This window comes from Hyperoodon ampullatus, assembly GCF_949752795.1.
Source record: "Hyperoodon ampullatus genome assembly, chromosome: 8".
Classification (NCBI taxonomy): domain Eukaryota; kingdom Metazoa; phylum Chordata; class Mammalia; order Artiodactyla; family Ziphiidae; genus Hyperoodon; species Hyperoodon ampullatus.
In genome coordinates, this window is record NC_136921.1 from 8,915,863 (window position 1) to 8,929,033 (window position 13,171).

General features: G+C 37.0%; 1 protein-coding gene across 1 annotated transcript in view; it reads right to left on the bottom strand.

The window, feature by feature from the left end:
- Positions 1-13,171, bottom strand: part of PSMD1 (proteasome 26S subunit, non-ATPase 1) — a gene marked incomplete at its 5' end in the record, with an annotated part of 106,401 nt that overhangs the window by 78,621 nt on the left and 14,609 nt on the right. Inside the window, 9 exons of the mRNA XM_079710658.1 lie at positions 1,993-2,088; positions 3,061-3,257; positions 3,851-3,962; positions 5,815-5,988; positions 6,481-6,559; positions 7,035-7,123; positions 8,263-8,391; positions 9,436-9,496; positions 12,229-12,455. Of these exons, the coding sequence (XP_079566784.1) occupies positions 1,993-2,088; positions 3,061-3,257; positions 3,851-3,962; positions 5,815-5,988; positions 6,481-6,559; positions 7,035-7,123; positions 8,263-8,391; positions 9,436-9,496; positions 12,229-12,455 (1,164 nt within the window). The remainder of the gene's footprint in view (positions 1-1,992; positions 2,089-3,060; positions 3,258-3,850; positions 3,963-5,814; positions 5,989-6,480; positions 6,560-7,034; positions 7,124-8,262; positions 8,392-9,435; positions 9,497-12,228; positions 12,456-13,171) is intronic.

Consider the following 13,171-nt stretch of genomic DNA (forward strand, 5'->3'; position numbering starts at 1 on the left):
ATAATTACATTATACTACATGCATCCTAGTACTACATTCATTACATTACTAGAATAAATTGATATGAGAGGCCCACATCATTAAAATGTAAACTAGATCTCATTAGCATATTACCATAGCCACCTCCCTAATTCATGGTTTCATTTTCAGCAGTTTCAGTTACCCACAGTCAACTGTGGTCTGAATATTTATTAAATGGAAAATTCCAGAAATAAATAATTCATAAGTTTTAAATTGCATGTCATTCTGAGTATTGTAATGAAATCTCACGCCATCCCACTCTGTCCCGCCTGGGATGTAAATCATCCCTTTGTTCGGTGTATCCAAGTTGTATAGTCTATCCACACACTAGTCACATAGTAGCCCTCTCAGTTATCAGATTGATGCGGTATTGCAGTGCTTATATTCAAATAACCTTTATTTTACCTAATAATGGCCGCAAAGCACAGGAGTAGTGATGCTGCAATTCAGGTATTCTCTTACTGTGCCTAATTTATAAGTTCAACTTTATTACAGGTACGTATGTATGTATGTATATGAAACAACATAGTATATGTACTGTCCGTGGTTTCAGGCATCCCCTGGGGGTCTTGGAACATATACCCCGTGGGTAGGGGGGACTACTGTATTCCTCTATTAGAATGTCTTACCCCAATTAAGAAAAATTCATCTGAGAATTTCATTTCGAGGCTTAGAAGCCTTTATAGTTTGGTGAAGTTTAAGATGCAGGGCTACTTCTAAAGACTATTTCAGCTCTACCATAGCTTTTGTGGGCCACGTTGAAAATCTCACCGTTCCTTCAATGTTGTTTTCAAAACCATATGTCCAAAACTCAAGCAAAATACAACCATCTATAACATACCACATGCTGCACTGATAAATAATAAATTATTAATAAATACTGTGTCATGTGAATATCTCTAGGAAGAAAGAAATAATAATAGCTCTAAACCCTTTCTGCATGGGAAGATGACCTTGGGTCTACCATCTCTCAGCACCAAGATGGTAGAAACCTACTGGGTTAAGACATATGGAACGTCCACTGTGTTATCAGGCATTATTTATCACTGAAAAACTGTACCTGGATTGGGTGACTCTGAGTGGAAAAAGCCTGTTGGAAAACATGGGCATTGGCTTTCCTGTGCAACGTGTCTCTTGTCACAGAGCATGTCCCTTAGGGGTACCTGGAAGCTAACTTCACAGGCTGTAAAAAGAAGTCGTTCCTATTGTTCATTAGATTTCCCTACCCTGGGGTGGCTGCACACATTCACATGGTCTTTTTTTTTAAAACACAATAAAAGAGTTTAATAAGGTGTCCAGTTTACAAAATAAATCTAAAAAAATCAATAGCTTTTGTTTTACACCGATAATAACCTGGCAGAAAATGTAATGGGAGGAAAATTCCATACAATCATAACAATAAATATGAAATACCCAGGAACAATTCTCCTGAGGTGTGTTGAAGTCCTAGACGAATGGTTTACAATTTATTTGCAGACGGGAAGACATATCATGTTCCTTAAAGGGAGCAGCTGATATGCAGTTTGAGTTTTCTGTGTTGTAACTCTCATTACACTTGTATTAATTTGTTCTGGCATCTGTATTCCCCATGATACTGTAAGCTCAATGATGCCAAAGACTCCGTGTCATTCCCTGCTGTGTTCTAGTGCATGTCCAAGTTCCTGGATCCATTCACATGGTCTTGTCCCTTATAAATGAGGGTGCCCCTTGGAATAGAGTTTCAGAAGTTGCCCCTAAATGACTTTAAGGACTTTCATTCAAATAGACACACTGTTATCCTTTCCTGTATCCTTCTGAAAAGCTAAGTGAACCTGGCACTAGGTTACAGTTGACTGTGCTCCATGAATGAGAATCTGAACCTGGGGCCGCTGGTGGTAGTTATATGGTATGGGTGTGCAGTCATCAGCACATTTAGTGTCCGTCTGCAAACTTTCTCTTCCACGTCTATCCAAGAAAGGTCAGAGTACTTACAGCAACGTGTAGCAGGCGGCGAATAGCTTTGTTGTTACCTGAACCACAATAAGCCATGGCCACAGTATACATTCCAGATCGTCGAAGAATTGGATCCTAAGAAATAATTCAATGTCAATCATCAACTTATTTCAGATAGTAACTTCTACAGGCTTAGTTTCATCCATCAGGGGAGTTGGTTTTAGGTAAGAAATGAACTCAAGGAGCACCATTTTGTGGTTGGCAGTTCTCTAAACAAATGGAGAATTACAAGACTCTAATATGGTAGTAGTTAACTGCTTCTAATTCCCAATATTCTGTGCAACATGCCTATACTGCCTCACACTTTTTATGAAGTATAAACTCAAGCCCAATACCAATACTCACTGCCCTATGATTCTCAGCTTCCATTTGTCAAACAACAAAGAAGCTTGCTTCTAATTCTACATTCTAACTTGCTTTTACCTTACCACTTAATTCTTGGGCACTGAGCATTGAGTGGAAGAGATACGGAGTCTGATAGGTGAGCAAAATAATTAGTAGTTTTATGAATAAACTATAGCAGTGGATGTTTTTATCAGATTACAGAGGACAGTACTGTTTACCACTGACTACCTACCATATACAATACCATTGTAAAAACAAAACAAAAGGCAAAGGAAAAAAATCTCACCCAAATAAATAAGTATAGAGATTGGCACTGTTTTCTGATGAAAAAACAATGAAGTAAATTTTGTATCTTATTAGATTATGAAATCATCCCCAAAACATTATTTCTAAAGGAAATCAACTTATGTATTTCTAAAGAACTTTTCTAAATCTGCTTATTTGAAAATCACTGAAGTCTTGATTAAATTTAAAATTCTCGAATTAGCCCTGCTCACCTCTTTTAGTCAGTGTTTTTCTTTCCTAAATTCTATTAGGCTTTATATATCTTTTGAGAAGTTTTATCAACAAATGTCCCTAAGGGTTCTGATAGGAACAGAGATAATTTCCAGTAAAGGTTAAGTGTTTCTGTAAATGCTGGATATAATAACCAGAGGGTGAGGAAATGCAGGGAAAAAAAGGATGAATAATATGTGATCTCACCTTATCACGGCAGAGAGATTCAATGAGAGCATCAGCCTCTTCCATCCTCCCGTACATCACTAATGCTATGCCAACTGCAAGACCACGTAGAATCTTCTCATGTTGAGTTTCCTGTGCATAGCCAACCATGTCCTCAATAGCCTGGGCATTTTTAGAGCCCAACATAACCAAACCTAGGGCCAGGCCAGCTGCTTCCCCTAGTGAGTGAAAAGCAAAACATTAAAGAAGAAGAGTTATGTATGTAAAGTAAATAAAACATATCCTATTGGAAGTGCTAACTATTAGCATCAACCATCAAAACAACCATTAGCTTCTGAGAGCATTTTTTCAAGTCATCAGATATAAGGAATAGTTTATGTGGAAGTACATCCATATATTTACAGCTATTTTCCTTTTAAATCTTGATAGGATATACTACCAAATCCTACAGTGATTTCAAAGGAGACATTATGCAATACTTTTCTACATTATCACCAAGCAGTATAGACAGCCCCAGGATACAAGCAGATCACTCTAATAAACTTCTATTTGCAAGTCAGTTATATAGACATACACACAAGATATACCATTTAAAAAAGCCTATATATCACAAAACATATTTTTATAAGATGAGTTTGATAAATGAGGCAAATAGAGAAATCTATTCCTATACTTCCTAAAAAGAATTCTCTACAAATAGAGAAATCCTTTAGATTTAATTTTAAGAGACCACAAAATATAGGTAGAAAACAAGTATTACAGTTACATTAATTAATCCTAGAGTTTGTCACCTTTGGAAAGAATCACTTACCTGTCACAGCATCATCCTGATAAAGGTTTGTTTTTAGCAAATCATACACATCCTGGCGTGCAGTACCCATGGCAGCCAAACCAAGGCCCAGACTACCACCATGTCGAACAATCTAGAGAAAAAGGATGGGCTCCATTTATTTGGTACACTGCACTTAAAATCCAAGCTTTCATTCTAATTTCAAAATACATTGTGATATTAGGCATGGAAAGCAGCTGGCCTAGAGAGTATGATCAAAGGATACAGAGGGCCAGTGATAACCTCACCAATTTCAGTTTCAAAAGAATGCTGCTTGCTGATGCAAAATAATAGTGAGTTGAGAAGGAAATGAAAAAAATGAAAGTGGAGACAGTACAGCTCTCATTTAATAAGTTTACATGAGAAAGGGAGGAGAAAGATGACAACAACTAAAAGGGAGAAGCAAATGGTGAGGAAAGATTTTTTTAGGATAGGTGAGACCTGAAGATGCTTGTGGACTGAGAGAGGCAGCATAGAAGGAAACTGAAGATAGAGGAGAAAAAAGTTTCTTCATAACTTCATGGTTATGAAGAAAGTGGGAGAAAATGGTGTCAAGACCAAAAGTTAGTCTTTATTTGAAGAACACTTTTGTGGTGATCTGTTACTTTTGAATGTACAGTATCCTTTTATTGGTGACAGCACCCCATTCCTGCTTGGGGAATATTCCTCCCCACTGGTTCGAGTCTTGGTGGAACCATCACTTAAAATAAGCTCCCATATTCCCCTAGCGGAAGTGTGGGCCTGTGACCCAAGACAGGCCAATCAGATGCTCCTCTGGAATTTTAATCTTTCTTAGGTGGAATGACCCAAGGACCCAAAACATTTCAAGTTCATTCATCCTGACAGTAGTGCCCTGAAGAGATGATCCCATTAGTTCCTGTTATCTAGATTCCTAGAATTGCCCTGCACCTAACCTTTGTGAGAACTGGTTCATCAGCTTTTCCGTTAATTAAATAAGCTACTTCCAATAAACTCCTTGTTTAAGCAGAGGGTTTTATTGCTGATAACCAAGAAGTTTTATCTGACAAGAAAATTTTTACCTGAGACCAACAGAGGAAATGAGGTGGAGATATGTATAAACTATATGATTTGTGGATAGAGGGTTTATTAGCTGAGAAAGACCTTCCTACTGGCCTCAGTCTTTTCACTGAAGTAGGACAGAATTTTCTGGCTCACTTAGCTACTCTCCCAATAGCCTTCTAAAAGAGACTAACATAAAAGTTAAAGTCTAAAATCCTATGTGTCAAGGTTCCTTAAAAAAAGAACAGGGCTGCTTAGTAAGTTTTTCCAAAAGAGTTACATTTAAAAAATCATCAAAGATCAAACAAGCAAGAATTCTGATTCCCAAAAGAGTACATGCAATTTCTTTGGGCTTTAGTTTCCTGAAAAATAATAGAATTAAGCTAAACGATCACTAAGGTCATTTATATAACATAACAAGACCCTGAAGTGTGGGAATACAACACATATTTTATCAATATAAATATCTGGTACTTTATTTTGCTCCTCACACACAAGGTTTAAGGACTGAGAAGCACAATTTTAGCTTATAGAGAAGGAGAGGAAATTACCTTCAAAAGAAAAGATTCTAGGGACTTCCCTGGTGGTGTAGTGGTTAAGACTCCATGCTCCCAATGCAGGGGGCCTGGGTTCGATCCCTGGTCAGGGAACTAGATCCCACATGCATGCCGCAACTAAGGAGCCCATGTGCTGCAACTAAGGAGCTGGCCAGCCATAACTAAGGAGTCCTCGAGCCACAACTAAGGAGCCCACCAGCCACAACTAAGACCCACACAACCAAATAAAGAAAGAAAGAAAAGATTCAATGAGTACAGTACTGGTTTGAGAATCCTACAAAATTTCTATTCACTAAAATAATTTGGCAAATATACTGTTTCCCTGGACTCTTAAGTACTGGGAATTTATTTTTCCATTCTAATACTTACATCATTGCTGGCATTCTTAAGCTGGTTAAGCAGATAGTCAATTATATCACCACCATGATTGGCATGAATGAGACCTAGTGCATAGAGACCTCCACCTTCTTGATAGGCTGATCCTGGAGAGGTGTCCTTGGGAAGATATGTTGCCATTAACTGTAATGCTTCCTTCTCATGACCCTGTAAATTTGAGCCACCACAAAGGTGTCAGTAAAAGAAGGTTAGAGAAAAGAAGATGTAACATTTTCTATGATTATTGCTTTTTCTCCAGAGTGAAGGGGGAAGTGGGGCTCTCTCGTAAGCAACTTTATCACTCACACAAGAAGACAGCCTTTAAATGACCCAGTCACATCCTGGTTAGAAACAAATGCTGCAATTCCCACCCCCTCCTTGTTTTATAACAGTTCCCCAAATTCATCTTAGACAATGCAAATAACTTATTTCAATTCATTTTGAGAAATGTCTAAGCTAGTCTTCCCAGGAAAAAGATTTCCACTTTTTATTAAAAAAACAAACACCTTTCTTCTTTACTTTATCCTTCCCTGTATGAGGACTGACCCAATTTAACAAAATGTACCTGTCAGTGAATTATAGTAAACTTTAGTTTTTTTCTTAACTCCAGGAAAATTGCTTCTGTTCTGATGCCTGCTCACAGTGATTGGTATATATTACCTTATGAATTACACCCAAACTGGCCGTGGCTGTAAATTTTGCCCAGTTAGTGGCTCTGGCTAACCATTCCAAGTTATCTCTGTAAGAAAAGGAAATTCAGCAACACAACTGAAATGAATTCCATAAAGCTTTTTATAACACTAACGTCAAAGCATTAAAATGTTCACCTTGAACTGTTACAAATCATTTTACTTTATGGATCTCAAGTTACTGATGATTCCATTTTACCTCCTAAGTTGTTCTTAATATTTTGAGGACTTTTAAAAAATGAATGACATGTAATTCCACTATGAACAAAAGCAAAACTGTATCAAATTTCTAAGCTTAACGTATTTCATTCAAAAACCTATATTCAAGGAAACTAATAAAGAAAATTAATTTTACTTCAAAACAAGCAGGCATATGCAATTTAAAAAATTTATAAAATAGAAAATTAGAATTTAAAATTCAGGACTGTCAGGCAGGGAAAGTTCCCCACATCCATGTGACAATGTCAACAGAGTCTCTGTCAAAGACAATTTTAAACCAAAGTGGGAACCTACAAGCATATTTACCTAAGAAACTGGTCACTGGTAGTCCCACAGTGCATAAAAGAGTTTGCTATAACAGTTGCTGTGTGACACACAGAGTTCCTTACTGCATCCTACAAAAACAAATACAGATTTTTATTATTAGCAAAGTATTCATACAAACGCAAGCTTGCACGTGAACACACAGTAAGAGGCCCTGTTTTGTGGTGAAAACATGAATAAACTGAACTGGTATTTTAACATATGAATCTTGGATATTTCTTTTATAAACATTAAATAGCTAGCTTATAAAAAACAAGCAAGTCAAACAAAGTTTTATTTGTGGTCTTAACTTGAGGTCAGTAGTAGATTTTAGGTAGGAATTTACGCAGCAGATTTTCTAATTTTTGGTTTCTGAATAGTTCGTCATTTCTCTTCAGTATCTTGCTCAAGGTCTCCAAAGTATTGGGGTAACCTGAGGAGCAATGCTGCACCTCTTCTGGCACTGTAACTCTGGCAAGCACCGAAGTTATTTTGTTTATTTTTAATGAGACTGTGTTATAAAGATAAACATCAGAAAATTGTCATAAATGCAAATTACATTATTCTTTTTGCCATCTGTAAAAATTATTTTGAAAGTCTGGAGAAGCATGATTACATATGCCTCAATCAAACAACTGCTTAGTAATGGAATAGTATATGACAATAAAAAATGAATAAATGACTTTGGGAAAGGATACTGGGTAAATAACACAGGCAAGGCAGGAAGATTTTTTGTACGATGTATCTTTCTATATTAAAACATTTTTTGAACCAGATGAATAGATTATCTGTTCGAAAATTAAAATTAATAATTGTTAGGATCAATAATCTCAACAAAGGTTACAATATCAAGGTAAGAACCCCTATTCTCAAGGAGTGTGCAGTTCAGTGGGAAAAAACAAACACACAAATAACCTGTATTAATGTTCTGATTGTGGTATTTGTCCAAAAGCCACATGTATACATTCAAATAAAAGCTAACTTAAAAAAAAAAAGCCACTAAACTTCCCAATGAGAGACTAACACAAAAAACAGGAGCTCAATCAATATTAATTCCCTTTCTTCTTCAACAAGATCAAGCATTTCTCCCATTGTTATTTTTTTAAAAATACTTATTTCCTTGATCAGGAATAAAATGCAACAAATTATTCAATAAGAAATAAATATAAGTACTTATTCAACAAAGAAATAAATATAAGAAAAAGGCCTCCATTACAGATGAGTTTCCTACCTTTGTGTTTTTTAGAATCATGAGATCTGTGTTATTGTTTCGTATTAAAAACTGCAGATGTAACTCAATAGCCATTTCACCACTTAGAATTTTAATCATTTTCAAAGTCTGGTCCTTGGGCTCTGGACTCTGCCGAACAAACAAGAATGAAAATTATTGTATTACTGAAATCCAGTAAGCTAACTTTAACAGCCCTAAACCAGTGAAATTCACAGTCATACACACAACAAAACCCATATTTTAACAGTAGGATCTAGAAAACTCATGTATCATTTATTTGAGAGAAAGTAATTTATTTCTTTATTAGATGCCATTGAGATATGATACCAGCTTGATGGAAGAATGCAATTCATTCCAAACTCGCTTCCAATATAAAATATTTTAATATTAAAAAAAACTGTAAAAGAGTAACTAATTACTGGTGATATGCAAGGAGAACTATTTTATACACAGCCAACTTATAGTTTAGGTGAGAAACTCCCTCCTCCAAATTGAGAAAAAGCACCTTTAACCAACACATATATATGATCTCATGAACTACCAAGCCATCAACACAACTCTCCAACCATATGAACAAGAGTTGAAATTTATATACCTGATAACCAGAAACCAAAAATCCTGATAGAGGAAACAGTTACATCCAACAGACCACTGCTCTAATCCTTGCCCCACTCTCCACACACCATGAATACTAAAAATAAAGACAACTAAACTACCCCCCCCATGATAAGTTGCCATTTATTTGTTAGAAGCCATACTTTTTTTTCTCACCCTGTGACAGGTAATTCAGTTATTCTGGACAGAGTTCATTCTTTGATAAGGATCTGAGGATTTGACTTCTTCTAAGTCAAGTGCTTTCTGGGATTGATCTTTTTTCTTTTTTGACCGTGCTGTGTGGCTTGTGGGATCTTAGTTCCCTGACCAAGGATAGAACCCAGGCCCTGTCAGCAGTGAAAGCGCCGAGTCCTAACCACTGGACTACCAGGGAATTCCCTGGGATGAATCTTTAAAATTTTACTTTTTACAGAAAATCCATTTTTATAAAATAACTTTGGTATCAAACTTAATAATAAACCTCCATAAAAGCAGATATGAAATACTTTTAAATAGTTTACAATATAGTGTGGAAATATGTGTTTAAATGGCAACCTCAACTTCAAAAAGCACACTTACCGCTTCTGGTGTCTTTCCTACAAGTACACTACCTGTCTTTTCTTCTGTTTCCATTGAGTCACTAAAAAGAAGAGAACCAATAGTTACTAATGTGATAAATCTTTTCTGAATAGTATGTGTGGGTGGCTTTTTTTTTTCTTTTAATCAAACTGAAGGTCTGAACCATGTCCAAATTAAATATTTTGCAAGGAAAAAACAGTTAATTACTTCTTAAGTACTGCCATTAGGAAACGAAAAAGATTGTAAAATAAGATGGAGGCAACCCAGTTACTGGATTTCCACCAAATACATTCATAAAAACACGCAAAGCAACTAACTATGTTAGCAAAATATATGGACAACAAAACCAGGTGACAAAGTATCTCCCAGATTCCCAAAACATGGTCAGGTGAAGATACACCACTACAAGACACAAAGACCAGTCTGAAGCAAAGCAGCTGGAGCCTCAACAACTCTTAAACGAACCAGCCGACACCCCCTTCTAGGTCAAAGCACTACACCGAGGAGAAAATGCTGGGCACAGAATCCAAATTAAGGTGGCAGAAATGAGGGAAAAAGAAGGCTGAAATAAAAGTGAGAAAGGAAACAGAGCCAGAAGATCTCAGAACATAAGACATCATTTTGTTTAAAACTCCACAAACACAATAAAAGAGGAAGTTCTAGAGAACAGGGAAATTAGAAAAACTATCCTCCTTTGTAAATATTTAGGAAAACTAATTTCAGTAAAGATAAACCACAGAAAAGAATCAAAGTAAAATCCCATTCACTATTATAAGAAAAAATTATTTGAAAAGAGGTCAAAGATATGAAGAAAACTTTTACAAGATATAAAAGAAAATTATATATATATATCAGAAATGAAATAATATAACTAGGGAAAAACTGGGAATGGAAGAAAAAGGATAATTACTTCAGAAGTTAAGATCAACTCAGAAAGAACATGAAAGCAAATAAACACAACACAAGAATAGGAGAGGGTAAGGAGAAAGAAAATTTTAAAATCAAAAAGAAATAAATTAAATGCTATTACCCCATGATTAGGAACAAAGGAAGAATGTTTGGATTTCCTAACCAATGCAGAAAAAAATAAGGGGGGAAAAGACATGAAAGTTATAAAGGAAGAAGTAAAATTGTCTCTGTTCACAGATGACATGATTCCTATGTAGAAAATTCTATAAAGGGATCTATAAAAAAAAATTTACTAGACCTAATAAGTGACTTAAGCAAGGTTGTGGGGTTCAGGGCTTCCCTGGTGGCGCAGTGGTTGAGAGTCCGCCTGCCGATGCAGGGGACACGGGTTCGTGCCCCGATCCGGGAAGATCCCACATGCCGCGGAGCGGCTGGGCCCGTGAGCCATGGCCGCTGGGGCTGCATGTCCGGAGCCTGTGCTCCACAACGGGAGAGGCCACAACAGTGAGAGGCCCGCATACCGCAAGGAAAAAAAAAAAAAAAAAAAAAAGGTTGTGGGGTTCAACATTAATATAGAAAAATCAATTGTAATTCTATATATTAGCAACAAACAATTGGAAATTGAAATTTAAACGTACCACTTACAGCAGCATTAAAAGACCTAATACACTTAGGAATAAATTTAGGGAAAAATGTACAAAACTCCTGTACTAAAATCTACAAAAACACTGTTGAGAGAAATGAAAGAAAACCTAAATAAATGAAGATTACAAGATTACTGACTTACAGTAATTTTTATTAGTTCTAATAAAAGTGTTAAAAAAGCCGAGAATGGGGACTTCCTTAGTGGTCCAGTGGTTAAGAATCCGCCTGCCAATGCAGGGACACGGGTTCGAGCCCTGGTCCGGGAAGACCTCACATGCTGCGGAGCAACTAAGGCCGTGTGCCACAACTACTGAGCATGTGCTCTAGAGCCCGTGAGCCACGACTACTGAGCCCGTGCACCTAGAGCCCGTGCTCCGCAATAGGAGGAGGCACCGCAGTGAGAAGCCCCCGCTGGCTGCAACTAGAGAAAGCCCGGGCACAGCAATGAAGACCCAACACAACCAAAAAAAATAAAAATAAATAAATTAAAAAAAAAAAAAAAAGGACTAGTGAGAGGAAACATCCTTGTTTAAAAAAAAAAAAAAAAAAAAGCTGAGAATGTTTCTAACTGTACAAATATCTAACCCAAATGCCTAAAATCTAGCCCAACCTACCCCATCTGAGATTTTTTTTTTAATTTATTTATTTTATTTTTGACTGCGTTGCGTCTTTGTTGCCATGTGCGGGCTTCCTCTAGCTGCAGCGAGCGGGGGCCACTCCTCGCTGCGGTGCGCGGGCTTCTCACTGCGGCGGCCTCTCCTGTTGCGGAGCAGGGGCTGTAGGCGCAATGGGCTTCAGTAGTTGTGGCTCGCGGGCTCTAGAGCACAGGCTCAGTAGTTGTGGCAGACAAGCTCAGTTGCTCCTCGGCATGTGGGATCTTCCCAGACCAGGGCTCGTACCCATGTTCCCTGCATTGGGAGGCGGATTCCTAACCACTGTGCCACCAGGGAAGCCCTATCTGAGATTTTTAATTTACTTGATTAAATAGCACACATGCTGTCTGGCAGGCACCCTCCCCATCAGACAACCACTTCCATTTCTTTCCATAAGGGTCCATTTCTTTGGTTTTCCTTAATGTATGCAGCAGAGTGCAAAACAGAGCAATAGCTTTAGTAAGAGGCTAATCTATGAAAGCTGATGGCGAAATTTATTCTTAGATTATGTTGTCTATAAATATCTATTTCCAAAATGAAATAAAGATTGTTGAATTAGTTCTGATAGAGAAAAAGATACTTATACCTGTCTTTCTCTGATCCTGGAACAGTACCCGTATTGGTGGATCCAGGCACAGAAGCAATAGGGGTGCCAACAGTTCGAAGATTCTGGATTACAGATGACAAAAACTGCTGGCTAGCGCTTTCATACAAATCAAAACAAATCTGATAAGCCATCAGGAGGTTGTCTTCCTTTACCAGTTTTTCTAAGATATCACTCACGGCCTGAGGATCATCTAAGAAAATTAAGCACTGAAATGCAAATAAAGAACAATTACATAATAACTGAAGACTTTGTCTACAACATACTTAGAGAGTGTTAGTCAACAAATGTAAGTAAAGGTAAACTGGGGCAGACTAACTATCTAGTCTAGCATTCTACTTCTGATCCTGGCACCAAAGTTTTCCTGAAAATGGAATCTGCCTTCCATAAGAAAATCCATACAACTTATATTCACAGCTCCTAACACTGTGCCTGGCAATCAGCAATATTCACTAACCGGCTGGTGAATGAATCTTGGCTTCTTTAAATCTTCTCCATACATTGCTATCCAGTGCTCTGTAACTTATTTTCTGCTTTACCATAAATTGTAGGAGTCGTTCATTCATTTTAACACATTATATTGTGCTGGGCCAGGACAAGAGGCACATTTTAAAATGACCATTTTGAAGCATTTCTCTTACTACTCTTAGGATTTGCCACATGTTTTAACAAAAACCACCCAATAAATTTAGGATTTTTCTTTTAAGAATTCAATTTAAATTTTCTTTTTCCCTTAAGCAGCAAATAACTCAATTTCAAAATGAACACATTAACCAAAGTTATTATAAATTAAGAATAGGAAATTATGGAAACACAATAAATGACCAAACCAGTAGACTGGTTAAGAAAGGCAAAGTATATCCACTGAATGACTACTGCACAATCAAGAAAGAGTTTGTACAAGAATTTGTGAAACGTCAAAACA